The sequence below is a fragment of the Erpetoichthys calabaricus genome, chromosome 11 (assembly GCF_900747795.2).
Source record: "Erpetoichthys calabaricus chromosome 11, fErpCal1.3, whole genome shotgun sequence".
Lineage (NCBI taxonomy): Eukaryota > Metazoa > Chordata > Cladistia > Polypteriformes > Polypteridae > Erpetoichthys > Erpetoichthys calabaricus.
In genome coordinates, this window is record NC_041404.2 from 21,474,129 (window position 1) to 21,501,960 (window position 27,832).

General features: G+C 40.0%; 1 protein-coding gene across 1 annotated transcript in view; it reads left to right on the forward strand.

Annotated features, from left to right (window-relative positions):
- sh3rf2 (SH3 domain containing ring finger 2) overlaps positions 1 to 27,832 on the forward strand; it is a 145,554-nt gene that overhangs the window by 34,516 nt on the left and 83,206 nt on the right. Inside the window, exons 2-3 of the mRNA XM_028812783.2 lie at positions 5,617 to 5,883; positions 26,144 to 26,239. Of these exons, the coding sequence (XP_028668616.2) occupies positions 5,617 to 5,883; positions 26,144 to 26,239 (363 nt within the window). The remainder of the gene's footprint in view (positions 1 to 5,616; positions 5,884 to 26,143; positions 26,240 to 27,832) is intronic.

Sequence of the window (27,832 nt, forward strand, 5' to 3'; positions counted from 1 at the left end):
TGCTTGGTGTGTGTGTGTGTGTGTGTCCTGCAGTGGGTTGGCACCCTGCCCGGGATTGGTTCCTGCCTTGTGCCCTGTGTTGGCTGGGATTGGCTCCAGCAGACCCCCATGACCCTGTGTTCGGATTCAGCAGTTTGGAAAATGGATGGATGGATAGTTTTCTAATTTCTATATTGTTCCCTAAACACAGAACTTGGGAAACATCAGTTCACTTAATTAGCCCAGGAGTTCAATTAAAAACAGAGTCTGGTTGGAACAAAAACCTGCAGCCACAGGGGGTCCCCAGGACCGAGATTTGGGAAACACTGCTGTAGCATCATCTCCATCCATCCATTGTCCAACCCGCTGAATCTGAACACAGGGTCACGGGGGAGGCGGCACGGTGGCGCAGTGGGTAGCGCTGCTGCCTCGCAGTTGAGAGATCTGGGGACCTGGGTTCACTTCCCGGGTCCTCCCTGCGTGGAATTTGCATGTTCTCCCCGTGTCTGCGTGGGTTTCCTCCGGGTGGTCCGGTTTCCTCCCACAGTCCAAAGACATGCAGGTTAGGTGGATTGGCGATTCTAAATTGGCCCTAGTGTGTGCTTGGTGTGTGGGTGTGTTTGTGTGTATCCTGCGGTGGGTTGGCACCCTGCCTGGGATTGGTTCCTGCCTTGTGCCCTGTGTTGGCTGGGATTGGCTCCAGCAGACCCCCATGACCCTGTGTTCGGATTCAGCAGTTTGGAAAATGGATGGATGGATAGTTTTCTAATTTCTATATTGTTCCCTAAACACAGAACTTGGGAAACATCAGTTCACTTAATTAGCCCAGGAGTTCAATTAAAAACAGAATCTGGTTGGAACAAAAACCTGCAGCCACAGGGGGTCCCCAGGACCGAGATTTGGGAAACACTGCTGTAGCATCATATCCATCCATCCATTGTCCAACCCGCTGAATCCGAACACAGGGTCACGGGGGTCTGCTGGAGCCAATCCCAGCCAACACAGGGCACGAGGCAGGGAACCAATCCTGGGCAGGGTGCCAACCCACCGCAGGACACACACCCACACACCAAGCACACACTAGGGCCAATTTAGAATTGCCAATCCACCTAACCTGCATGTCTTTGGACTGTGGGAGGAAACCGGAGCGCCCGGAGGAAACCCACGCAGACACGGGGAGAACATGCAAACTCCACGCAGGGAGGACCCGGGAAGTGAACCCAGGTCCCCAGATCTCCCCACTGCGCCACCGTGCCGCCCGTAGCATCATATACTCCGAAAAATAATATATATTTCATATAAATAAATAATAAAACAACATTCCCAAAACCAGCATATAGTAATCCAATTTAAGGAAAGGAGCCTGACAGGGCTGAGTTTCCGCACTCTACTTGCCATGCCAACCTGCTGATGTCCTAATTGGGTTTAGCCCTGAAGAACACTGCTCAACTCATCTCCCAGTAGACAAATTTTGTTAACATTTGGCATATTTGTTCTTCAAGGAAATTTGGCAGGACAGTTCACTTGTCTGAGAGATATCTTGACTACAGTGGGCTGTATACAATTTTTGAACTTTCAAAATCTCCCATTTAAAAGCATTGGCGAATTTGATAACTTGTCTGTCTTAAAACAGACAATCATCTAATATCTACTACAAATTAGTTTACTGTTTCAATTTTTCCCTGAGAACAATTCAACTTGTAAGTTTTTTTTTTTTTTTATTTCCACTCATTCAGATGTGTAAGCAAATACACCTCGCTGTAAGTCACATGATGGGGCAGGGTCAGACATAGGTAGAGGTGAACAAGTCCTACCATACAAGAAAGGTACAACATTAGATGTCAGTCATTTTCTAACCCACTTTGTTCTGAACAGGGTCATGGGGAGTGCTGGAGCCTATCCCAGCTAGCAAGTGACACAAGGCAGGAACAAACTCTGGACAGGGCGCCAGTCCATCGTGGGGCACATAAACTCACACCCCAACCACACACTTGGGCCAATTTAGTATCATCAATCCACCTAACCTGCACGTCTCTGGACTCTGGGAGGAAACTGAGGCACCCGGAGAAAACCCACGCAGACACAGGGAGAACATGCAAACTACACTCAGGCAGTGCTGCCACTGTGCCACCCAACATTAGATGTGTATTTACTTATTCAATTTCCTAATAATGGTATTCTTTATTTATTCAATATGATAGTAAAGATGTTGTTTATTTGTCCATCACAGTATAAGGTAAGTGCTCTCCCTTACTGTATGAATGCGGTGCTACTAGTTTGACTTCTGCCTCCACCACATCTTGAACTCGTCTCTGTGGTTGTGCCGCATCTCGTGTGAACGTACTCACAGCAGCTGTGTGATTTTCACACCCAGTAGGGCTATTTTCAATTGGTATTCAGAGAAAAACATTGGTTATTTTTTTAAAAAAGCATGGTATTTTGGGATGTTTTTCACCTGCATTATGACCATGTTTTTCATCCATCTTGCACCCCTTCCCCTGCTAAGCCTACATGTCTACATACTTAATCATTGTAGAATCTCAGAGGGTGACCCCTGTTTTGTAATGGAGGAACCCACCCCGGCTTTGATGGTATGTATCTAATCGTTCACGCTCAACACCGCACCCCACTTTCCGGTGTGTCACTTTGTCTGCATCAGGTATTGGGCTATTTTTTTGGGCAAATACACTTGGGCTGGCTCTTCATTTTTAAGGACCTGGAAACCCTGCAGCAGCTCAGTTCTCCTACCCTTTGAAGTCAAAGCAGGCAAATGAAATGACGTTCATGTCTGTGAAAGTGAAAAATAAAAGCAACTTAACTTATGTAGAAATTCATGAAATATGGATTGGTGATAATTTATGCTGCAGTGACTAAATGTGTACTCAGTATTTCTGTTACACTAAAAGCAACCTCATGGCTGCATTCTCTAAAGATTACAACTGTAATATATTGGCAAAGTTTCATTATGATTCGCTATTTATCATGTTTGGATGCCACCAAGAATTTTAGCTTGAGACCTCAACTTTTTTTTAAAGAATTATGTTTAATAAATTTGAACTCCAATTAGCCACAGAACCTCCATACCCAACAACTAACAGCAGCATATGAATCTTTTTATCAGTTGAATTGGCATTTGCTGTCTATGAAAGGCAACATCAGACAGATGATATTGTAGAAGGGTAATAATTATAATTATGTACAAAACTAAAACACATACTGTAATTACATTCTGTTATTACTGATAGTATTATTATCACTCATTGTTACAAAACTATACCATAGACAGACTCTTTGATGAAGTAATTAGAATTTTTAAAAATGCTACAAACTTTCAAACCATTTTAAGAAGTCTCCAAGATCCTCTTAATGTTACGCCATACTTGCATTTTATTACTTTCTAAACATTCTTTGCAGCAAGTCTTGCTGTGAAGTTTTTCAGGGGGAGTTAGAATGCGCTGCCTTTCAGGCTTGTAATTGATAATTTGTGTGTGTTTGTCTCAAGAACAGCAGAAGAGTGAAGTTATTAGCATTTTTGAGTTGTAAAAATGGAACCTTAGCTTTTATTTAGCCATCATTTATGTTGAAAATGGTGCTGGGAAGTGAACTGTTATGTTTTTTTAACTATTGTATATAGACATATTATTATAGTTCATGGGCAGCATGGTGGCGCAGTGGGTAGCGCTGCTGCCTCGCAGTTGGGAGACCTGGGGACCTGGGTTCGCTTCCCGGGTCCTCCCTGCGTGGAGTTTGCATATTCTCCCCATGTCTGCGTGGGTTTCCTCCCACAGTCCAAAGACGTGCAGATTAGGTGGGTTGACGATTCTAAATTGGCCCTAGTGTGTGCTTGGTGTGTTTGTGTGTGTCCTGCGGTGGGTTGGCACCCTGCCCGGGATTGGCTCCTGCCTTGTGCCCTGTGTTGGCTGGGATTGGTTCCTGCAGACCCCCGTGACCCTGTGTTCGGATTCAGCGGGTTGGAAAATGGATGGATTATAATTCATTTTTATTTTTGCATACAGTATGTATCTTTTTTGTATAAACTTGTCTGAATTCTGTATGACACTGTAATGCCACATTCCTATTATTGTTTAGTAACAAGATTTGATGTATAAAAAACATTATATTAGAAGATGAAGCAAAGTGATGTTGGCTCATGTAACGAGACAGCGTAATCCACTTTGTAATTGTCAACATGGATTTCCCATTTTCAAGCTGCTTTATTATATTCATTTTTCTTTCATAAACCTACTTACTGCCTTGTACATTTTTACTAAATAAGCAGAAGGCCAGACACTGACATCAAAATAACCACTTTGGCTGTCATAGCTACAAATTGGTTGTAAGTTGAGAGATACCTGTGTTTGGAGAAGATTTGTAGAGATATGTCAGGACCTGTTAAAGTATGGATTTTGCCTTCTTTTTTCGATTTTGAGGATTTGGCTTAAATTTTTTATTGTACCACTTAATGGCTACGTAGTTACTTGTTTAATACTAAGGAACTGTTTGCATATCTTTAATATTAAATGAAATAAATAAGAACACAATAGCCTATGGAGGCATATTTTAGTCGTGATAATGCATCATTACACAGTTTAAACAGTGCAAACCACTAAAGTTCCAGTTTTGAGACTCAGAGTATGCTTCAAGTGCTTTTTTTCTGTCAGATGTACGGCCCACTGCTCTTGAAATCTAATTTTATTACTTTGCAAGTGAATGGAATGTTTGATATTTCTATGTGAATAACCTATAGCTGATGCTGGGGTGACTATGTCAAGCCTGAAGGTTGATTGCATTTTCACTCTTAATGTGTACAACTCCTATAGGTTGATGGTTTGTTCTACTTCCTCAGCATGAAAAAATCTGATTCCGCACAGAACTAGACCTTTCTTTTATTTATCCCATTACTGAGAGAAAATACATTCCACAAAGATGTAACTACCTAGCACTGTTTCCTTCCTTTTGAACTGATTGGCTGTGGTGGGCCTGTAAGGACCTGCAGCGTTTTGACATGCTTTAAGCTGTTATTGCAGTCCGCTGACTGGTGCAGTATGACAGCGCAGCGCTGAAATGACATTCTATCCTCTGTGTGTGTGTGTGCGTGTGTGTGTGTGTGTGTGACTGATCATGAATTGGCACAGAGTCTTTCCAAGGGATACAATCCAAATGAGAATATACACAAAGGGAAACACTAAAGAGGCCATGACCCATTTGTACTCACCTAGATATCTCAGATGCTAAATTTTCAAATGTTCCTAGGCATTGGCTCCATATTGTATACAGATCTCTTTCCTCACCAGACTTACTCAAGTAATCCACAACCTTTATTTCTGTATCCTCATTCCTTGCTTCCTTCCTGAGTGAACCACTCTCCCAGAATCCTCACAGTGCTCTATAGGTACATAAGGATCCAGGTGCGGTATACCTTTTCCCAGTTTCCCAAAATCCAGCAACTGGGGGGGTTGGGGGGCACCATTTTGAGAAGGTAAAAACTCCAACTCACTCTTCCTCAGGGGCCAACTTTCAGAAGCATTCACCTCCCCAGTGTTACTGCACCTTTCACCTGCAAGTTTAACATAAAAGATTCAAGCTGAGGTTGCAGAGATCAATGACACATGTAAACAGGTTGTCTCTTTGTGACAGGTTCCTTGTGCCAGGGCCCTCTTTGACTACGGCGGCAATGACCCTCGACACCTGAAGTTCAAACCCGGAGACATCATTCTGCTAAAGAGGCAAGTGGATGATAACTGGTTCCATGGAGAAGTTAATGGTGCAAGTGGACTTATTCCTGCTAGCTACGTGCAGATAATCACCAAGCTGCCTCAGCCACCACCTCTATGCAGAGCTCTTTACACCTTTGAGATGAAGGAAAAGGAAGACGTAGACAAACACTGCCTCATGTTTGCAAAGGTATGAAGATGAATTTGGCTCAATGGAAACTTTATTACAAATGTCTAGTTTAGTAATGCATGTTGCTTAAATGGGTGGCACAGTGGTTAACACTGCTGTCATTCAAATCCAGCATCCGGATTGTTGTGCCTGATGGTCTGTGGATTTCTCCCTGTGACTAATTATGTGCAAGTTAGATTAACTGGCGACTCTAAACTAGACCTGTTGGGTATGTGTGAGAGGGCCCCATGAAGGACTGGTATTCTGCACTCATAGCTTACGGGACAGGCTTCAGCAATGCTAAATTGGACAAAGCCAATACAGATTATCTACAAATGATTAAAGTATCAGGAACTGTAGTATAGTTTAATTTGTCACTGACCGGCATGGTCAAGGCTCCTGTTCTTCTCTTATAAATTTCTCTCTCACACTAATTCTGATGTCCCTCACCCGGGGCCTCACCTATCACTTCAGGTGCCCAGCCTCCACCAGATCATTACTTGCTTTGGGTACAGAGGCAGGTGTAGAGTTTGACTGGGGTCACACCATTAACCAGATCACATACATTGTGCTTAGGGAGACCAGAAACCTACTGTAGAGCAGAAGGGCAAACACTTGCTTGATCTTGATTGCCAGTATACTATAAGTACTGAGCATGAAAGCAAGACCTCATGATCCTTTAGGCTTTTTGGGTTTTAAACGGGGTTATCAGAAAAGTTACCTATAAGATAAATGACTTTTAGAGGAAAATTGTTTGTGGTGGGGCAGTGTTTTTGATCCTCCAAAGTTACTAAAAAACAAAATAAAATAAGTATTGGATTATTCAACCACCAATAAGCAACACAAGCTGGGTTTAGATTGTTGTGAGGTGGGTTTGTTTTACCCTATTCTCATCCCAAACCATACAAAGTCAAATAACTAGTAGTTACACCTTTGACATTGTGGTGCAGTGGTTTATGCTCACAGCTCCTGCTCAAAGCCTGTCTAAGCAGTGTGTATATACAGTCAGGTCCATTAAGTATTTGGACAGTGACACGATTTTCAAACTTTTGGCTCTGTACACCACCACCATGGATTTACCAAAAATATTATATGTTCCGTTTAGGAATGACAGAGATTTTCTGCATAGCCCCTCCATTTGCAGGGGCTCCAAAGTATTAGGCCATTTGACTGACAAGCTGTTCCATAGCCATGTGTAAGTAGTTCCCTCATTATTTCATTAACTATTAAGCAGGTAGAAGGTCTGGAGTTGATTCCAAGTGTGGGATTTGCATTTGGAAGCTATCATTGTGAATTCTCAATATGAGGTCCAAAGAGCTGTCCATGCATGTAAAAACAGTCCATTATTCGACTGAGAAAACAAAACAAACCCATTAGAGAGATAACAGAAACACTAGGAATGGTCAAATCAACCATTTGGTACATTCTCAAAAAGAAGGAACACACTGGTGAACTCAGCAACACCAGAAGGCCTGGAAACCCACAGAAGACAACTGTGCTAGATGATTGCAGTATTCTGTCCTTGGTGAACATTTAGCCAAACCAAGAAAACTCTCCAGGACGTATCTCTATCATTGCCAAAGTCTACAATCATGAGAAGACTTAATAGAAGTACAAAGCACTGGTAAACCTCAAGCATTGGAATGGCAGATTAGACTTTGCCAGAAAAACATTTTTTAAAAGCCTGTCCAGTTCTGGAACAATTTTATTTGGACAAAGGAAACTAAGATCAATATATACTAGAATGTTGGAAAGAGAAGAATATGAAGAAGAGAAGAAACGGCTCATGATCCAATGAATACCACATCATTTGTGAAAAATGGTGGACGCAGGTTTATGGCATGATCATGCATGACTGCAAATGGAAGTCAGTCACTAGTATTTATTGATGGTACGACCACTGGCAGAAGTGGCTGGATGAATTCTGAAGTGTACAGGGCTATAATATCTGCTCAAATTCAGCCAAATGCTGTAAAACTGATAGGATAACGCTTCACAGTAAAGATGGACAATGAGCCAAAACATACTGTGAAAGCAAACCAACTGTTTTTCAATGCAAAGTAGTGGAATATTCTTCAAAGGCCAAGTCAATCAACTGACCTCAACCCGACTGGACATGCGTTTCACTTGCTGATGACACAACTGACGGCAGAAAGTCCAGCGAACAAGCAGCAAATAAAGACAGCTGCAGTATAGGCCTGGCAAAGCATCACTAGGGTGGAAACCCAGCAGTTGGAGATGGCCATTGGTTCCAGACTTAAGGCAGTCATTGACTGTAAAGGATTTACAACCAAATACTGAAAATGATCATTATATATATCTGATTATGTTATTTTGTCCAAATACTTTTGAGCCCCTGAAAATGGCGGTGACCATGTATAAAAATGTCTGTCTTTTCTAAATGGCTCATTTTTGTTAAACCCCTTGAATTAAAGCTAAAAGTCTACACTTCAATCATATCTTGATTGCTTTGTTTCACATCCATTCTGGTGGTGTACAGAGCTAAAATTATGAAAATTGTGTTATGTCCAAATACAGTCCACCTGACTGTATTCTCTCAATGCCCACAAGTTTTTTTTCCATGTATCCACCCCTCCCACATCCCCTCAAAGGTCTAAGGTTTAGTTGATTGTTGACTTTAAATGGCCTGGTACATGTTTGTGTTCGTTCGTTCGTTCTTTATTTCGTCTTATACGATTTCTCATATTAGAAATTTGTTAGTTTTCGCATACCCCTTGGGGTTAGAGCGCAGGGTCAGCCATTGTACAGCGTCCCTGGAGCAATTACAGGTTAAGGGTCTTGCTCAAGGGCCCAGCAGAGTAGGATCTCTTTTGGCAATGACGGGGATTCGAACTGGCAACCTTCTGGATACCAGCGCAGATCCTTAGCCTCGGAGCCACCACTCCGCCCCTAATGTGTCTGATTTTTCGAGTGATGCACCGTCCAGGGTTTGTTCCTGTCTTGACTTTGTCTCTGTCTTCCTTTGACCCTAAATTGCTATTGATGGGTACAGAAAATGGATGAATAGGTGCCAGCACTTTCACTGCCAGACCAGGGTATTGAGGCCAGTTAGGCCCACTGTTAGCCCCCTGTTATTCTGTATGAACCTGCATCTTTTGAGTGTAGGATAACAACTTTTTTTGTCACATAAACTGCATATCACTTAAAGCAGTGATTCTTAACCTTTTCTGAGTCACGGACCCCTTTAAGAATCTGATGAAAGCTATGGACCCCCTTCCCCAGAAATATTCACATAAACACAACTTTGCATGCAATGAATATAGTGTACTTTATTTATCGAGATTTGATTGTCTCATACATATATGACATACACAAAGTATTATTAAACTTTAAAGTAAACAATCTAAAAAAACTTTTTTTATAATAAAAGTAATGGCCACTCATTATAATTATGAAATACAATCCTCTTGTGCAAATTAAAACAGATCTACTACTACTACGTTTTCTACTACCATTACTACTACTACATCTACTCTAAATCAACAGTACCAGGCTGCATCTATATATACATTAAATAAAATCCAATGTCTGTCCGTCTGTCTGTTTGCTTTTCACGGGAGAACTACTTAACGGATTTAGATCAGGTTTTTTTCTATAATTTGCTTGAACATTCCGGTTGATTTTGCGACTTCTGTCATAGAGCTAAGTATCATAGTTTGCTTATGGCAGCGATTTATTTGCGTGAATCCAGGAGAGCAGCTGTGGGTCGAGGGGAGGGGGAAATGGGCGGGGCTGTACTCACTCACATGCCAGCCACCGTTCGAGTCGGTCTGATGTGGCATTGGCAAAAGGGTTTTAATCCCTTGCTTTCCTCTAATACGGACGGATATGTCCTTTCAATTCAAGAGATTACAGTTCCCAGTGAAGTGTTGCTTTGCAATGTCAATTAACAAGGCCCAGGGACAGACACTCAGGTTGGCAGGGGTTGATCTTAGCACACCATCCTTATCACATGGTCAGCTTTACATCGCTTTCTCCCGTGTTAGTTCCCCAAGGAACTTATATGCCCTCGCCCCTGATAGCAAAACCAAACATATTGTATATCAAGAGGCCCTTGGATACAAAAGCTATCAATATAAATGTATATATTTTTTAATTGATTCTTAAAGTTTGTCCAGTTTCACTACTACATAGGGCACAGCTAGTAGTGAATATAAATGTTAATCTTTATCTGACCTTCACGGACCTCCTGACACCCATCCATGGACCCCCTAGGGATCTTTGGACCTCAGGTTAAGAACTTCTGACTTAAAGGATAAGCTTGGTATTTTTCAAGTTATGTCTTCACAAACATGGTATAGATGAATTTGCCATGTGAAATTTTGTTCTGAGGGTGGTGCAGTGGGTAGCGCTGCTGCCTGGCAGTTGGGAGACCTGGGGACCTAGGTTCGCTTCCCGGGTCCTCCCTGCGTGGAGTTTGCATGTTCTCCCCGTGTCTGCATGGGTTTCCGTCCAAAGACATGCAGGTTAGGTGGATTGGCGATTCTAAATTGGCCCTAGTGTGTGCTTGGTGTGTTTGTGTGTGTCCTGCGGTGGGTAGGCACCCTGCCCAGCATTGGTTCCTGCCTTGTGCCCTGTGTTGGCTGGGATTGGCTCCAGCAGACCCCCATGACCCTGTGTTCGGATTCAGCGGGTTGGAAAATGGATGGATGGAATTTTGTTCTGAAGTTAAGCGTCTTCTATGAATCTTTAAAAACACGTATTCGGTTCCATAGTTTTATAATGTAACCAATGGGGCATGGGGCACACCAGAAAATAACAGTCTAATAAGTTAACAAATGTGATAAGTTGTCTTAAAATTACACATACATTGTAAAATATCTTATACGTGGCATTTTTTAACAATAAAAACACCAATATTATGAGACTGAGCCATTTTAAAAGAACACCAGCTGTGCACAATACATCAGCACATATTTTTTACTGCATTAATCTTTCACCCCCAAGGAGCATGGTTTCCCCTCGAAAGACAACATCACACTAAACTGTTTGTGCCACATGCTTGGTGTCGTTTTGATTTACTTACATATTTATGTGAGAACTACTCCCGGGAAGGCTACTTTTAGCAAACGAGCGAATCGAAGACGTATCTTTACCTCGAGAAAAACTGTACCAGGAACATGCGATAAAATGATTATTTCCAGATCCATTTAGCTGTCACAAATATCATTGGAAACACAGCAGGCATGTTTTCTTGTACTGAAACTTTTGCCATTTCAAAGAGGATTTGTTCAGTAAGTTTTTAGGTTTCTCGGTTACAGTATAAAACGCCATGGCTATTTTTTTTTATTATAGAAAACATTTAACTTTAGACCACAGCTACACATGGCAAGTGCATATATACCATATTAAAGAAATACATTTGACATGAAAAATACCAAACTTATCCTTTACATATCTGAATAGCAAACACAGAGCCCATACTAAAGTTCTTTATAAAACCTGTTATCCACATTTACAAAACCATTCAGCACCACATTAGGTTCTGCCGCATTGCTGTTGTTTACTACTGGCAACCCCAATGTCTGCCTTTTTATCCACTTGAACTCGTAATCATAACCTTGCACCCATAATTGATATAATAATTTTTGGAATAACATGTAAAACTTTCAAATTATGTTTAATTACCATTATGTGTCAAAGAGCAGCGACAATCACTAATGGTGTTTTAATTAGAGCCATCATTTCCAATGTGGTGATTATTTAATTAAAACTATCTTCCTCCCACCTCTCATAGACATGTAAGGCAATGTTAAAATTGGCTCCGTATGAGTAAGTGCAGATGTGTGTGAGTGTGTGTGTGTGTGTCCTGTAATGGACTAATGCGCCATCCAGGATTGGTTCCTGTGATGCTCATAATGATATTGAGATAGGAAATATCCTTTTTTGAACCTGAAGTTGATACGTGAATTAATTTTTCAGCTTTATTTTACTTTTAGATACCATGGGTGCTCAAGAACTCAGCTGGAAATAATAAAAGCCAGAGTTGCTGAAATTGGAAAACGCTGCTTCATTTTTCAAAAATGTGGCACTGGGATTTTGATAACAAACGAAACAGCATTTTTTTTATCCAGGAGCTTTCAAAATGACTGGCTAAGTGTTCATTTCATGGATTTAACAAAATCTACAAGGAAAATAGTCTCTCATGACGTATATACTACTGTATAGGAAAACAGCATCTCCTTAAAAGCTTACTCTGGCTGAGATTTACTTATTAAATATCCTAGAAGGACAGAAACAATGCTATCCTGTGGCGATAGTAAAGCAGCAGGATGAGCCTTACATAAAAAAAGAAAGTCGTTTTTCGCCTTTAATGTTTACATCTGGTTGACAGTGCAGTGAAATATATTGTAGATGTGCCTAGTAGGAGATACTTTTACCATTCAATGAAAACTTCGTAATGAGGCTTCTTGTTAGAAGCAAGTCAGTGTGAAGGTCTATTAAACAAGAAAAAAAAATGATTTTCATTTTACATTGTGGTTATCTGATGAAAGTAATGACTGCTTTTTTTGTCCTCCAGCTGAAGCAGCATTGGTTACACAGCATGTAATCACTCCGCTTGTAGCAGTGGGAAGAGAATCATTACCCAAAAACAAAAAATGATCAAGCCCCACTGTGCTTCTGTGAAAGCTCTGTCATTAGCTAGCCAAAGTGCAGATCTCCAAAATATTTGGAGGTCTCTCATTCGGGTCTGTGTTTACATAGCTCAGAATAATTACACCCAGTTACTATTATTTACATAGCTCAGAATAATTACACCTAATTACTATTATCATGGCATTTTTTGCAGCTTGCTGATAGGAAAAGGTATTTTCTTTTTGATTTTTCATTTAATACATTTAAAAAGAGCAGGTCATCTGCACTGCCTTTCTAATCTTGGTTTATGCTCATTTATGAATGCATTAGGCCGCTTCACTAAAGTACATGTAGCTTCCGCCCCCGGTGCAAAGCCAAAAGCACACCCACTCAGCAGCTGTGTAACCTCAGAAACTTAGGAGAGAGAAGGCCTTTCAACAGATTCAGGATCAATCAGTGCTCTCCAGGCTTACATGCTGTAAAGGTGCAAAAAAGCTGCTCGGACAAGTGTGGTGAAAAGTGGAGAATGACTGTTATGGATGATAGGAAAGGAGGTGCCCTCAAGCTGTTCCTGAGCCCAGAATGAACAGCAAGGCAGCTGAAATATAGAAATAGAAATGGTGTTGTATTAAGAAAGCTATCTATGTTTCTCGTTGTTGCCCAGGTTTTATTTCAGAAGGTTCCTTTAAATTTTACTGTATTCTCATCTGAGCAAACAACATACAGTACATGGCCAAAAGTAAGTGGACACCCCTCCACATTTCTGAGTTCAGGTGTTTTAGCTGCATTCATTGTTAGCAGGTGCATAAAATCAAGCACACAGTCATGCAATCTCCATTGACAGACATTGGCAGTTGAAGAAATCACACTGAAGGGCCCAGTAAATTTAAATGTGGCACTGTCATAGGATGCCACCTTTGCCAGAAGTCGATATGTGTAAGTTTTGCTCTGCCAGATCCGCCTCAGTCAACTGTACGTGCAGCAATTGTAAAGTGAAAGTGTCTGGAGCTACAACAGCTCAGCCACAAAGTGGCACACAAAGCACGGCCACCAAGTGCTGAAGTACATAGGGCAAAAAACAATGCCTATCCTCTGTTGCATCCCTCACAATACAGTTCTAAACTGAAGCTGGAAGCAGCATCATCACAAGAAATGTGCATCACTAGCTTCATGAAATGTCCTTCCATGGCCAAGCAGCTGCATACAAGCCTGTCATTACCATGCACAACGCCAAGCGTCGGCTGTAATGGTGTAAAGAATACCACCATTGGACGCTGAAGCAGTAGAAATGTGTTCTCTGGAGTGATGAATCCTACATCTTATTTGGCAGTCTGAATGTAAGAATCTGGGTATGGTGGATGCCAGGAGAACTCTACCTTCTGGACTGCATAGAGCCTAGTATGAAGTTTGGTGAAGGAGGTACAATGGTCTGGTGATGTTTTTGCTAAAGAAACTGACCCAAATTCCTGCTATTGCCCTCATACGTTACACAGCCTTTTATATATATGACCTTGGGCAACATGTACCAAAACAAACAGGAAAGAAAGTCACACATTTACTCACTATGTATTGATAATATTCATCCATCCATCCATCCATCCATTTTCCAACCCGCTGAATCCGAACACAGGATCACGGGGGTCTGCTGGAGCCAATCCCAGCCAACACAGGGCACAAGGCAGGAACCAATCCCGGGCAGGGTGCCAACCCACCGCAGGACACACACAAACACACCCACACACCAAGCACACACTAGGGCCAATTTAGAATCGCCAGTCCACCTAACCTGCATGTCTTTGGACTGTGGGAGGAAACCGGAGCGCCCGGAGGAAACCCACGCAGACACGGGGAGAACATGCAAACTCCACGCAGGGAGGACCCGGGAAGCGAACCCGGGTTGATAATATTCATAAAATAAAAAAACAAAGTTCAAAAGTGAATGTTGGTTAAAATAATACAACCTGAAAATAGGCTACCAGGTGGCTCACTGCATTATAATGGTTAGTCCCTGGTCCAGTATTGCCCTTGATCCAGCATCATGTCTGCATGGATGAAACAGAGAGACCAAGACATGGCTTCTCTTCATGATAGAACTTGGCAGAGAGATGGCCTGCAGTATCCATTTATTGTCACTCTATAGACCCTAACTCACCAATGAAACAGTTCAGACACAACCCTCCCTGTCGAACCCATGCTTTGTATTTTCTCCAGTTTCAAAGGATGCCCAAGTATTGCTTCAAAGAAACTAGAAAGAAATTATGTATAGATAATCAAGTCGTAACCTGGTTGTCCCTGTTAATTTCCTCCCCTTCTCCTTACAAATGGCCACAGCAGAAATGTCTTAACAGTAGTCACATTCCTAAAACTCTGGGGGGTGCAGGAGGAAATTACAATAACTTAATTACAGAAAGCTGCTTCTTTACTTTAAATATCTTAAAAGACAATTTACAAGCAGTTATTAGAATATTAAATATTAATCTACATTACAGACTGCCTTCCCTTTTGTATAAGCGATGTTTCCTCCCTGGCTGAACCTGGTATTACGTTTTAGCTTGAGGGTATAACGCTAGGTTCCCATTGTCTTGAACCTTGTTCTAGTGCTTCAGAGCAGTTTTTTCCAAGAAACTTTCTACACCAAAGAGCTTAATACCCCAGATCACCCCTGACAATCCATAGAAGCTCTTCTCCATTTGTTACTATGGATTTCCTTCATGTATAGCCCACGGTATACTCATTCATTAACAGCTAGTTTAGAGTTTTCAATTAACAAGACATACAGTAGAATATGGCAGAAACATTTAAGTAACTTGAGAAAAAAAAAACAAATAAACATGTGGAGAATATGCAAACTCCAGACAGACAGATGTCAACTCTGTAAAACATTATGGCAGACACTACTATGCAACCATGCCTTCTTCATCCTTTTCATCTTTTCTCATTTTTATGTGTCGTCGATGTGCATGGTCAGCCTTCTCCATAGTGTTCAGTCCTGCCCTTCCTCCCCAGTCAAAAACATTTGCTTGAAATCTTTTTTTATTTTATCCATCTACCTCCGATTTCTTCTCCCTCACTTTCTCTTCTGCTGTTCTTCCATTTCCATCACTGTTTTTCCCACAAATTAATCGTCTGTCCTCATCACATGTCCATATAACTTCAAGCTACTTTCCTGCACATTCTTAGCTACCTCTCCCACTTTTATTGTTCCTTTGATTGTTTCATTATTTAACATTCTCATTTTTGCCACATTCAACTTCTTCTCCTGTGATCCCATTACTGCTCATGTCCCAGCTCCATACATCATTGCTGTTTGTACCACTGTCCTAAAACTCTTACCTTTAATCTTTGCTTTCATTCTTCAATCACACAATACTCCTGATACAGTAGGTTATCTCCATATCTAATTCTCCATCTTGGGCTACCATTGGTGCTAGGTATTTAAACTTAGCCACTCTTTTCAATAGCTCTCCCTGCAGACTTCTGAATACTGATCATCATTAAATCTCACATAGTATATTCTGTGTTCTTCCCAATTATCTTCAGTCCTCAATTATCCAAAACCATTCTCCATTCTTCCAACTTCCTCTCCACTTCCTCCTTTCTGGTACAACTCAACAATACAGTATGCTTATCAGCAAAAACTAGCACCAGGAGGATTGGTCTTTTATCCCAGAAATCAACACATCCATAACCAGATCAAAGAAGTAATTAAATGAAGAAGATCCCTGGTGCAGACCTTATCTAACTGGGATCTTGTCTAATACGCCAACACTGCTTTTAATCCGAGTCCTCACATCCTCATACATATCCTCACATACCTCTGTAGTTCTCCTTTCTCTCTTATTCACCAGCCGACCTCCTGACATGGGACTGTATCATAAGCTATGATACAAATTCTACACAACCATGTCAGTAAAAATCCAGTATCTATGGTTTTCACACATGCCTTGAAGAAAACTTATAAGCAGGACAATGCGGTTATGGGAGGACATGAACAGAAAAACACTCTGCCATGACTCTCAAAAACCCACAAAAGGCTTGCCAGTTTGTCTTGTTTTTTCCATATTTAAATTATACCAGTGAGTCTCTGCCCTCCACTTATCTCCTGAGTCTTGACTCACCGTCGTTAATTTTTTGCCAGCACTATGCACCGCAAATGTTCACTTACATGAGATATGCCTTGTTAAAGACACTTCCCCCAGGCTGCCCAAACAGTGACTGAGTATAGAAAAGTAGCGAGACAAGCACTGGCTCTAAGAGTGGCCAAAAATGTAAAGAAAATGTGGTGGGTTGGTTTTGAAATATTTCTAATTTACAGTAAGCCTTCATTTAAATTTGTTCATTCAAAGAGTTGATCGTAAGGTGTGCATTTCCGTACAAAGCTGCTGCAGTTCCAGAGACCAGATGTGACTCAGCAGATAAGTATAAGCTGTAGTTTAGCTGCCTCTGTAACTCTCCCATCATCTCCCCCTGTGATTTGAAGTTACAGAGTGGAGTCATTATTTTAGATCGAGTTGTCCTGAAAATGCACAAGCTTTCCATTCCCAGAACACAGCAAATTCCTGAGTCAGAATCATCATTTTGTGATGAACAAAGACGTATATTTCTCCTCCACCCACACCCTAGTGCCTCACCCAACCATATATTACATTTCTTCACATATCTCAGCGACACAAATGGAATTTATCTCCGATTTTTTTATTCCCATCCTGCCTACAAATTGTATTTGTTCATGAGTAGGAGGAGTATAAAACACAAGTCTCTGAAAGCGTTTTGATTGAAAATCCATGCTGTGCAATGACTTTTAGATTGCAGGCTTGTTTTTTTAATAAAAGGGTATGTGTGCCATGTATCCATCCATTCTTTGTCATAAATTACTGCCTTGTAATTACTGGAAAGAAGGCTGAGCTAAAAATTGAGGAAGATAATAGGAGCAATTCACAGTCGTTACTCAATCTCAACTATGCTAATCTGTGCCATAAATACCAGACTTGATCATTTGTTGTAAATGGAATTTTTAATCCAAGAATATAACATTTCTTTTACTATACAGTAAGCCTTGTAAATCCAGGAGCGTGCTTTAGCAGACTTGAGACTCAAGAAGATCCCCAGTCTGAGTTTTTCCCCTAATGTTGTTCACTGAGAGCATCTGTCCAATTAATGGGTATAGTCTGTTAACTTGTAAATGAAGCTGAAGAAATATTTGCTTTAATTTTCAGCCTACATAACAAACTTTCATGCTGCCTCACAGATCCAAAGTCCTGGGTTTGAATCCCACATCTAGTCACTGTCTATGTGGGGTATGGGCACATTCCCTCCATGCCTGTGTAGGTGTCCCTCTGGTTACATCTGTTTTTCTCTCCTGTGTCCCAAAGATGTGCCTGTTAGCTCACCTGGTGATTCTACATTGGTGTGTGTTTGAGGGTGAAAGTGGGTCTAGCACACCATTCTGTGCTGATTTCTGACTTGCCTCTAATGCTGCTGGGATTAGCTTTAGTCTCCTTAACCACTGAAATGTTATATTAAGGTCCTATTTTCTCTTTCCCCCAAAGCCTAAAACCCACTGCCCATTTAACTCACCATACTCTCATATATATTAAAATGGAAGCATTTCATTGAAAAATGCAAAGACGTTTATAGCTGAATCTACAGTCATTAGATGGGTCAGGTGCTCACACATTATAGAAAAGAAAAAAGAAAATTTCCTGATTCAGTTCTGAAGGAGAGCTCTGTCTGAACGACATAAAAGTCATTTACTATATGATCAATGGAGGACTGCCTCATAGTTCTAAACACCTGGGTTTTTGTGTCCTGGCCCAGACACTCTGTGTGTGGAGTCTGTTTGTTTTCCTCCAACATTCTATTAAATGTACTGTATGTGTCAGGATAATTGGTAACTCTGAATTGGTTCTGTAAAGAGAAAGCCCCCAAAGGACTGGCATCCCACCCAGATCTGGTTCTAGCATTAAGCCCAATACTGTCTGGATATGTATCTGCCCCCTGCAACTTTTATCAAGCATAGGCAAGTTTATTAACGAACAGACAAATGAATAATCAATATTCCCTTCGACCAGATTGTGTACTGGCCATGGTTAATTTTTTGTTTTTAATTTGTAACTGCCAGAAAGGAAGCTTGTGCATCCTTGCCAGAATAAAGGAATGATTCATGCCTAACCAGGAGACCATGATGGAAGGAACAGGTAAACAAACTCCCCGGGAGCAGATCATTCCCCCATCCAACAAGTGGCAGTGTCCCTCTAACCTAAACCTGATAAAGACACCCACATGGTGGCATGGGAGTTGGAGTCTGGAAATGCAGCCCTGTTGGGGGTCTTTGGAGACCACCAGAGGGAGCTTCCGGGGGAGGATTGCTGTGGTTTCCACACAACCAGAAAATGCTCTGAACAACTTGGTCAGGAGACCAGAAGAAGTTCCTGGGTCTAGATTAAAAGGAAGCCTGCCGCCTTACTTGAGTCAGGAGGCAGCGGCCAACACTCAGTGGGAGGAAGAGGAGGAAAAGTAATTGTGGAATTTATTTGTATTGTTTATGGGGCTGATTACTGGAGGATTTTGAAGAGGTGCTTGGTGTGAAAAAATACCTTTTATTTTATTCATATAATGTCTGGTGTTATATTGTGTCTTGGGTTTGGGGGTGCTCCGGCAACCCCTGGTGGCCATAAGTTGCATCAACAACAATTTATTTCTTGCATAGCCCAAAATCACCCAAGGAATGCCACAATAGGCTTTAACAGGATTTTTAACAGCCCTCCAGTCTTGACTCCCTAAGAAGACATGAAAAAGCTTCCAAAAATACCATTGAAGGGGAAAAAAAATTAAAGAAGTCTTGGGAAAGGAGATTCGGAGAGAGACCCCTTTCCAGGTGGGTGTCAAACATTGGGGTAAATACAACACAGAAAACAGAACACAAGTAATCCTCTTCACAGTGCTAGATGCTCAATCTATCATTACCACCTCAAAAATACAATAGTACAATAGTAATAGTACAAACTACAAAGCAAAATGCAACAATAGATTATAAAACTCATTAATTACAGAACTATCACAATATAAGATACAGATTTGTTCAGAGTCTCCCCACTACTGGCCATTCCAGAGCTGAGTCAGTGCTGGGCTGCCCAATGTGACGAAAGGACCCTTCTACCCAATGATTCCAGTGCACGTTTATCAGAGATGACTTTTCTATAGGCAACCAAACAACATCAGTCTTTATTATATTACTTTCAACATTCTTAATATAACCTGCATATTCTCACTGATTTTTAGCTTACTAATGACATTCACATTAGTGAAAACCTCAAAAAAATAAAAATGAACTATAATTCCTACTTCCTTATCTCCAAATTTTATTTGCCAAAGCGGCCCCTAACACTGCTGCTAAAATATTGAAAACCCTCTTAGTACTGACATTTGCATAGCTAGCAAAATGCATCTCCAACCTGCTTTTTGGCATTTCTAATTTCTCTCTTGATTGTAGCTCTTATGTGTTCCTAGGCATTACAGTTAATGCTGTTACCACTCTTAGAGAAGGTAATGAAACTGCTTTTTTTGTTATCATTTTACTCATCCAGTTTGCTCATCAATCATTGCTCATTTTGATTTTTTTTCTTGCTTCGTTATTTTCTTGTTTTTGTGAAATTAAATGCATTAGTTTTAACTTTTGCTGTATGATGCGGTACCCAGTTGGCAAGGACATGATCAAAGTGGTATATGTGTACTGATTGCACTGGGTGAATAGAGTCAAAATAAAAAGGCAAAGATTGTAACCGTGAATATGTGACATAAATAAACAAAGTTCATGATGTGAAGCACAAACTGAAGTCGGGAAATAATGTAGGATTTCGTAGCCTAAAGGTGATACACAGCCAGCACAGGCAGGCAGCAGCATAAATTAGAAATCAGGATCTGAAGATAGAACAGTCAAAAAGCAAGTTAAGGTCAAAATCAGGTAATCAGGGGTCCAGATATTAAAGCCCAGGATGTGTAACAGGAATCATAGTAAAAAAACAGGGAACCAGGTCAAAAGCTAGATTAATACATATAACTGGAGCTAAAATGAAAGATGTACAGAAAATTGTAATCAGAAATAGAAATGACTTTGTAACCAAAGAGCTTTTAAATTAATCACACAACTGCCATGCTAAGATTTCTTTGAATATCCATCCACCAACTCGGGCAAACCAGAAAATGTCAGACACTGACCTTTATACCTTTGACCCCATGATGTCACATTCTGCACACTCCCAGTTGACCTAGAAACTGCTTGGCGACAAACACAATAAAGATCACAAAATGGTATAACAAAAACCAAATGGTGCCATGGGAGAATGCTGTTCATTTTTATCTAAATGAAAAACACATCTTTTCTAAAAAATAAATGTAATACTTAGATTCTTTGACCTTTAAAACCCCTAAAACAACAATTTTAGTGGATAAGAAAAGACCAGAAAAATTTATAAGGAAAAGATAGATCATGACAGGAGACACAAATCCAGAGCTAAACCGCACAAACATTAATTGTAGTAAAGGAAAAGAAAACACTAACAATTTTGAGAGCTAAAGTCTTTTCTCTGGAAGAATCTGAAATCTCAGACGATCAGGTCCACGATGCTGAACTTTATACAGTCACGTTGATGATGACACATGTCCCAGACTCACTTGACTTGCCAGGTGTAAGAGCCATTTGTGTAATAATTTGTAAATGCCTGTATTAAAGTGTAAGTATTACTTGATTAATCATGTCTTTGTGTACAACAAGTAGGTGCTCCATTACTCTGTCGTGCTTCTAGTTTTAATTCTGTAAAGGGTGTTGGGTCAAATAATGCCTGTTGAGCAACAGTCTTTTGACCATTTTAGCTGGATAAAATTACATACGTTTACAGTAAAGGAATGGCATTTTTGGAAATATGTTAGGCCAAGTTTAATAAGTTTATTATATTCTTTAATTTGCCTATGTTTTGTAATAAAGTTCTTTAAATCATATGGAACAAGTTATGAGTAGTTTAACACATCAGAATCTTCAGTCCTGCTCAAAGTGGTACTCATCAGGGAGTTACCACTATACTAGGCAACAAGAGCCATCAACATAAATGGTGGCACCCATAAGAAAACAGCACAATGCCCCTGAAAAATTAATTTTCAACATCGGTAAAAATACGTTGCATACATTTTTTGGTCTGGAAAACTCCCTGGAAATGATGTTCAAAAAAATGTACACAGACCAAGGAATGGTCAGAAAAGTTAAAGTTGCCAGCCAGATTATGAGTATATTGTAGAGGACATTCTCACACTATCTATAAGAAGACATTTTTCCATGTCATTGTGGGAAGAAAAACGTTCCTGTCATGCTTTCACCCCAGTAGGGGAAAACTATAGGTGCACCATCACAGTAGAAGGGATACAGTCTGACTGTGCATCTAATTAGAGAGAGGCAGGGAGGTCATTGAGGGATTTAAGTGTGCCACAAGGCCTCCAAGCTCCTAGGTGGGAACACAGGCTCCTAGCCAGAGAAAATAAAACCAGGCTGGTTATTTGAAGATGAACCAGACGTTACTGACAAAAGGCCAGTAATAATATGAACCTTAGTTTTGTCACCCATGGAATTAATCTACTGTATTTTTTAAAAACGTTTTGGAGCATTTTTCATATTATGCATTAACATCTTCACAGCACCATTTGTATGGGTTTTGCTGTGAACATTCTGTGGTGTCTTCTGCATGGTCACATGTTTATGGTAGCTATGCCCATTGCTAGTCATGTGAAATGGAGGTCATATGTATGACACATTAAGTTAGAATTTTTCACCAATTTGAGATGGGGGCACATATGAGCCTTAAACTAAACCTAAAAGGCAAGCAGTGTGGTGTAGTGATTAAGGCTATGGACTTCAAACTTTGAGGTTTTTGGTTCAAATCCTGCTACTGAGAAACCTTGAGGTTTTTGGCTCGAATCCTGCTACTGACACTGTGTGACCATGAGCAAGTCACTTGATCAGCCTGTGCTCCAAATGGAAAACTAAACAAAATACAATCAATTGTGTCTTAAATATTGTAAGATAAATGTGTCAGCCAAAAAAGTAAATGTAAAAGAAGCAAAGAACCTTGGCATTAGTTAGTAGAAATAATTCTAGTTAGAATAAGGTCCTTTTACTATGTTTCTTGACTACTATTGGTTTTGTGTTTTGGCTCTGACATTGGTTATGGCCTGCCTTTTCCATTAGTGAATTTCTACCTGTTTCTGGCTACAATATTTTGACGGTCCATTTGACTCTCGATCATTTATTTTGCCTTCAAAACTCCAAACTTCTCACCACTGTTTCCCAGAATTAATTACAAGAACTATCCCACCTAGCCACAAGAGTCTCTTTTAAAGTAAACAGTATTCAAATCTTTTTGATTTTTTGACCATGAACTACAAAGGGAACACTGCATTAAATCTTCTGAACTATTTCATCTTATTTAGTACTGACAAAATTTTTAATAAAAATACAGTACTGTGTTTTGTAAGGAGATTTACTTTCACAGATGGATCAGGTTCAATGCAAGGAATAATACTGTGGAAATGTCATTCCACATCATATAACAACAACAAAACAACCAATCAAAACACAATAACACGTTTATATGTAGCTTGTATTAAAGAGAGGTGGGAGTCCCACAATAAAAGTCCACAGAGATGAACTCAGAAGTTAAGTGAGGTGCTCTTGGTACGCTGGCTGTTGTGTTCTCTGGAAGCTGTGAGTGAGTGCACAAGTTTGGAGTATGGAAGGTTATACATAGAAGCAAGTTAAAAATACCAGGGGAAAGCAGGTCTCCAGCATGACCTGGTTCCAGATATTATGGGGTGTTAAAATAATTGGGTACGGTAACACTTTTGGTAACTTTAAGATAATAATGTTTTGGTAAATAAAGAACTAGGTATCTAACTGGGAGTGTCATAATCCCTTTTCTAGAAATCTCTGCAAACCAAAGAACTTTCTTGACATCTCTCCTGGCACAGATCAAGATACATTTAGGTCCATAAATATTTGGACAGTGATACAATTCTCATAATTTTGGCTCTATGTGCCACCACAATGGATTTGAAATGGAGCAATCAAGATGTGATTGAAGTGTAGACGTTCAGCTTTAATTCAAGGAGTTTAACAAAAACAATGTAGGAGCCATTTAGAAAAGACACATTTTTATACATGGTCACCCCATTTTCAGGGGCTCAAAAGGTATTTGGACAAACTTACAATAATCATGAATATAACGATCATTTTCAACACTTGGTTGAAAATCCTTTGCAGTCAATGCCTGAAGTCTGGACCCCATTGCCTTCTCCAAGTGCTGGGTTTCCACCCTGCTGTTTGGTTGACTGACTTGGTCATTGAAGAATATCCCACTTCTTTGCCTTGAAAAGCACTTGGCTTGCTGTCACAGTATGTTGTGGCTTATTGTCCATCTGTACTGTGAAGCATCATTCTATCAGTTTTACAGCATTTTGTCTGAATCATGTACACTTCAGAAATCAACCAGCAGCTTTTGTCAGCAGTTATATCATCAATAAACACTAGAGACCCACTTCCATTGGCAGTCATGCATGCCCATGCCATAACACTACCTCCACCACGTTTCACAGATGATGTGCTATATTACAGATCATGAGACATTTCTTCTCTTCTTCATACTCTTCTTTATCTATCATTCTGGTATATATTGATCTTAATTTCATTTGTCCAAAGAAAACTGTTCCAGAGCGGGACTGTTTTTTTTTTAAATATTTTATGGCAAAGCCTAATCTGTCCTACCAATGCTTGAGGATTACCAGTGGTTAACACTTTGTGGTAATCCCTCTGTATTTACTTTCGTAAAGTCTTCTATTGATTGTAGACTTTAGCAATGATAAGGCCACATCCCAGAGAATGTTCTTGGTTTGGCTAAATGTTGTGAATTGTTTTTTCTTCACCAAGGACAGAACTCTGTGAGTGTCGAACACAGTTGTCTTCCGTGGTTGTCCAGGTCTTCTGGTGTTGCTGAGCTTACCACTATGTTCTTTTCCTTTAAGAATGTACCAAATGGTTGATCTGACCACTCATGATGTTTCTGCTATCTCTCAGATGGGTTTGTTTTGTTTTTTCTGCCCAATGATGGCCTGTTTTTACTTGTATGGATCTCATTGGGAGTTCACAATGACAACTTCCAAGTGTAAATTCCACACTTAGAATCAGCTCCAGACCTTCTATCTCCTATAATAATTAACAAATTAATGAGGGACCTGCTCACACCTGGCTATGGAACAGCTTGTCAGTCCATTGTCCAAATACTTTTGAGACAATTGTATAAAATTAGCTGTCTTTCCTAAACGGCTCATACAATATTTCTGTTAAACCCTTTGAATTAATGCTGAAAGCCTACACTTCAATCAAGTAATTATTTCTTCATCTCAAATCCATTGTGGGGGCATATAGAAGAAAATTATGAAAATTGTGTCACTATCCAAATACTTATGGACCTAATTGTATACTTGTTCACAGATTTACAGCTTGAAAAAAAGGGAAGCAAAGCACAATAAAAAAGGAAAAATTACTACAATATTATATAATAGTAATATGCATAAAATAAAAACTACTTTATATTGTGTATGAAAATAATATTGTTTAAGCAGGCCATTTACTTGAGCATATTAAATTCACAGACCACAATTGCACCTGGAATGTTATTGATGCCTACAAACACCTTCTCAGTTCTTCCGCAGTGTTTTTTTTTTACCTGTCTCTTTAAATTTATCTTGTTAAGCAAACATCTTACCTCTCATTACCTCTCATTATGCTACGTGTTGCTGAACTGGATAGTAAAACTGTGGCCACACCTATCTGGCCTGCAGTTTATCCTGTAAATATCCTAAATGTGCTCTGTGCAGGCAACACACCCACTTTGATACCCATCAATGTTGCAAAACTACATTCCATTTTCCTAATTACTGAATCCCATGCTATTGCAACTTCTCTCACTCTTTCAATGTTATTTAGTGGTGTCCTATTATATATTTTCAGTTCTACCCACCGCACTATAGTATCAAATTCGTCATCCAGCTCTTCAGGTAGCTGGAAGTATTGGCACCCTTGTAGCTCTGAGAATAATGTCTCTGGACAGTTTGCACCTACTACCCTCTATATACAATGAACAGTGAACCCAATACTTCTTTCTCTTTACACTGGAGATTTTTCCTGTCTCCAAAAGGACCTACACCCAACTCGCTCCAGTTCTTTATTGCAATGGAGGCCAGGTATTCCATCCTCTGATTCAGCAAATTTCATCACAAGCTGCTTTGAGGGCTGCTTCCACAAATACAAACATTCAGCAGTCTGGCACTGTAATTACACCATTATTATCAGAATTTTCTGGGGGAGAGTGGCAAACAAAGTGATAGTATAGAACACTAACAGAAACAAGAACAGCTTTGCATCACTGTCTTTGTGCATCAAAAAGCTCAGTGTTCTTCTTCATCAAAAGCCTATAGTGTATTAACCACCAAAGCAAACAAAATCTTATTAACTGAACTCTCTTGATGATAACTTGCACCTTCAGCCATGCTGCTCTCTCGGATACTGAATGTACTTAATTAACATCACATGGAGCCAGCCTAAAACAATCTTGCTATTTTTCTTCCACAATTTGCCTTTCAGGATGACATTATAACAGTGATAAGACGTGTTGATGAGAACTGGGCCGAAGGCAAGCTGGGGAATAAAGTCGGAATATTTCCTCTACTCTTCACGGAGGTAAGTCAAGGTCAAAAAATCTCCCGAGTACTCAAGGCCAGGATTTGTGCTTTTTCTTTTTTTCGATAAGCTTTTCTTCATTCCAAAGGGTGCAGCCTTAACAGGCTCAAATTAGAGTGCCTTTATCACATTTTATCATCCAGAGCTAATATATATTTATTTATTTATTTATATATATATTTATTTCAACCTATGATTCATTAAATATGCAGTACTTAGGGTTATTTTGCTTTCGTTTATTGTGGAGGCTACAACGTTCACATAGTAATACATCTGAACAGGAGTTAAAAGCATATCTGGCAATAGTGAATCAGTGTCAGAGGCTTTCAAGCAATAACAATGTTTTTTTTACCATTGTTCTTGAATAATTTGCATAAAAATTATTACAACTGCCAACAATAAAAAGTAGTGGCAAGCAGTGGGATGGCGGTAGTGACGTTTTTTTTTTTTTGCCGTAGTCACACATCAGAGATGGAGCTGAACCTGTTGTACATTGACTACTTAATAAAACAATAAAACAAGGCAAAACCAATTAAAATGAGTAGTCCCCTCTTGTATTATGTAAGCGAGGCAGGGTACACATAACACACACTTCGTAGAAAATAGTATTTTTGTTTGCTAATTAGAGTGTTCTTAATTTCTCATATCTAATGTTAACTATTTATTGTGTTCTGTATTCCATAGCACAGATTCATGACTACATATTTTGCCACATGAAGGGATTTTTTTTTAATGTTTGCTTGTTTTTATTGGCTCTCCTTCATGACAACTCAAAGTACTTGAGTTCAAATTGCAGTCTGTCTCATAAATTACTTTGGAAAATGTGTTTTTCTATTCTTATAATACAAGAACCTGCTGATGCTTCATGGGTGTGGCATGGTGAGTTTGAAACTCGCTCCCAGTCATCAACTGTGTAGAGTTTACACGTTTTCCTTGAAGTAGCTGGGTATTTCTCTGGGTATTCCAATTTTCCTCCCAAATCTATAAAGATGTGGGTGTTACATTAGCTGGTAATTCTAAATTGACACTATGTGATTGTGTTTGTGCAAGTAGGTCCAGCAATGAACTGGCACCCCATGCTGCCTTCTGTCCAATGCTTCTGCCATAAATTCAAGTACCCCACAACCCTTAATTGGATTAAGTGGAACTGAGAATGTTATAATATGCATTTATTGTCAGACTTGCTTCATTAGAGCAATGGAATAATCTAGACAAGAACATGTCATTCAGCCTAACAAAGCTTACTGTTCCTATCTACTTACTTCTTCCAAAATAACATCAAATCCCATTTTGAAAGTCCCTCCTGTCTATCACACTACTTAATAGCTTATTCAACATATCTATGGTTCTCTGTGTAAAGAAAAACTTCTTAATGTTTGTGTAAAATTTACCCTTTACAAGTTTCCAACTGCATCCCCATGATCTTGATGAACTCATGCTAAAATAACAGTCTAAATCCACTCAATCATCTAGGTATAGGATGCAGGAGAGAAAATAGTGTAATACAGTATATAATATAATATAGGTGTCACGGTGGCGCAGTGGTAGCGCTGCTGTCTCGCAGTTAGAAGACCTGGGTTCGCTTCCTGGGTC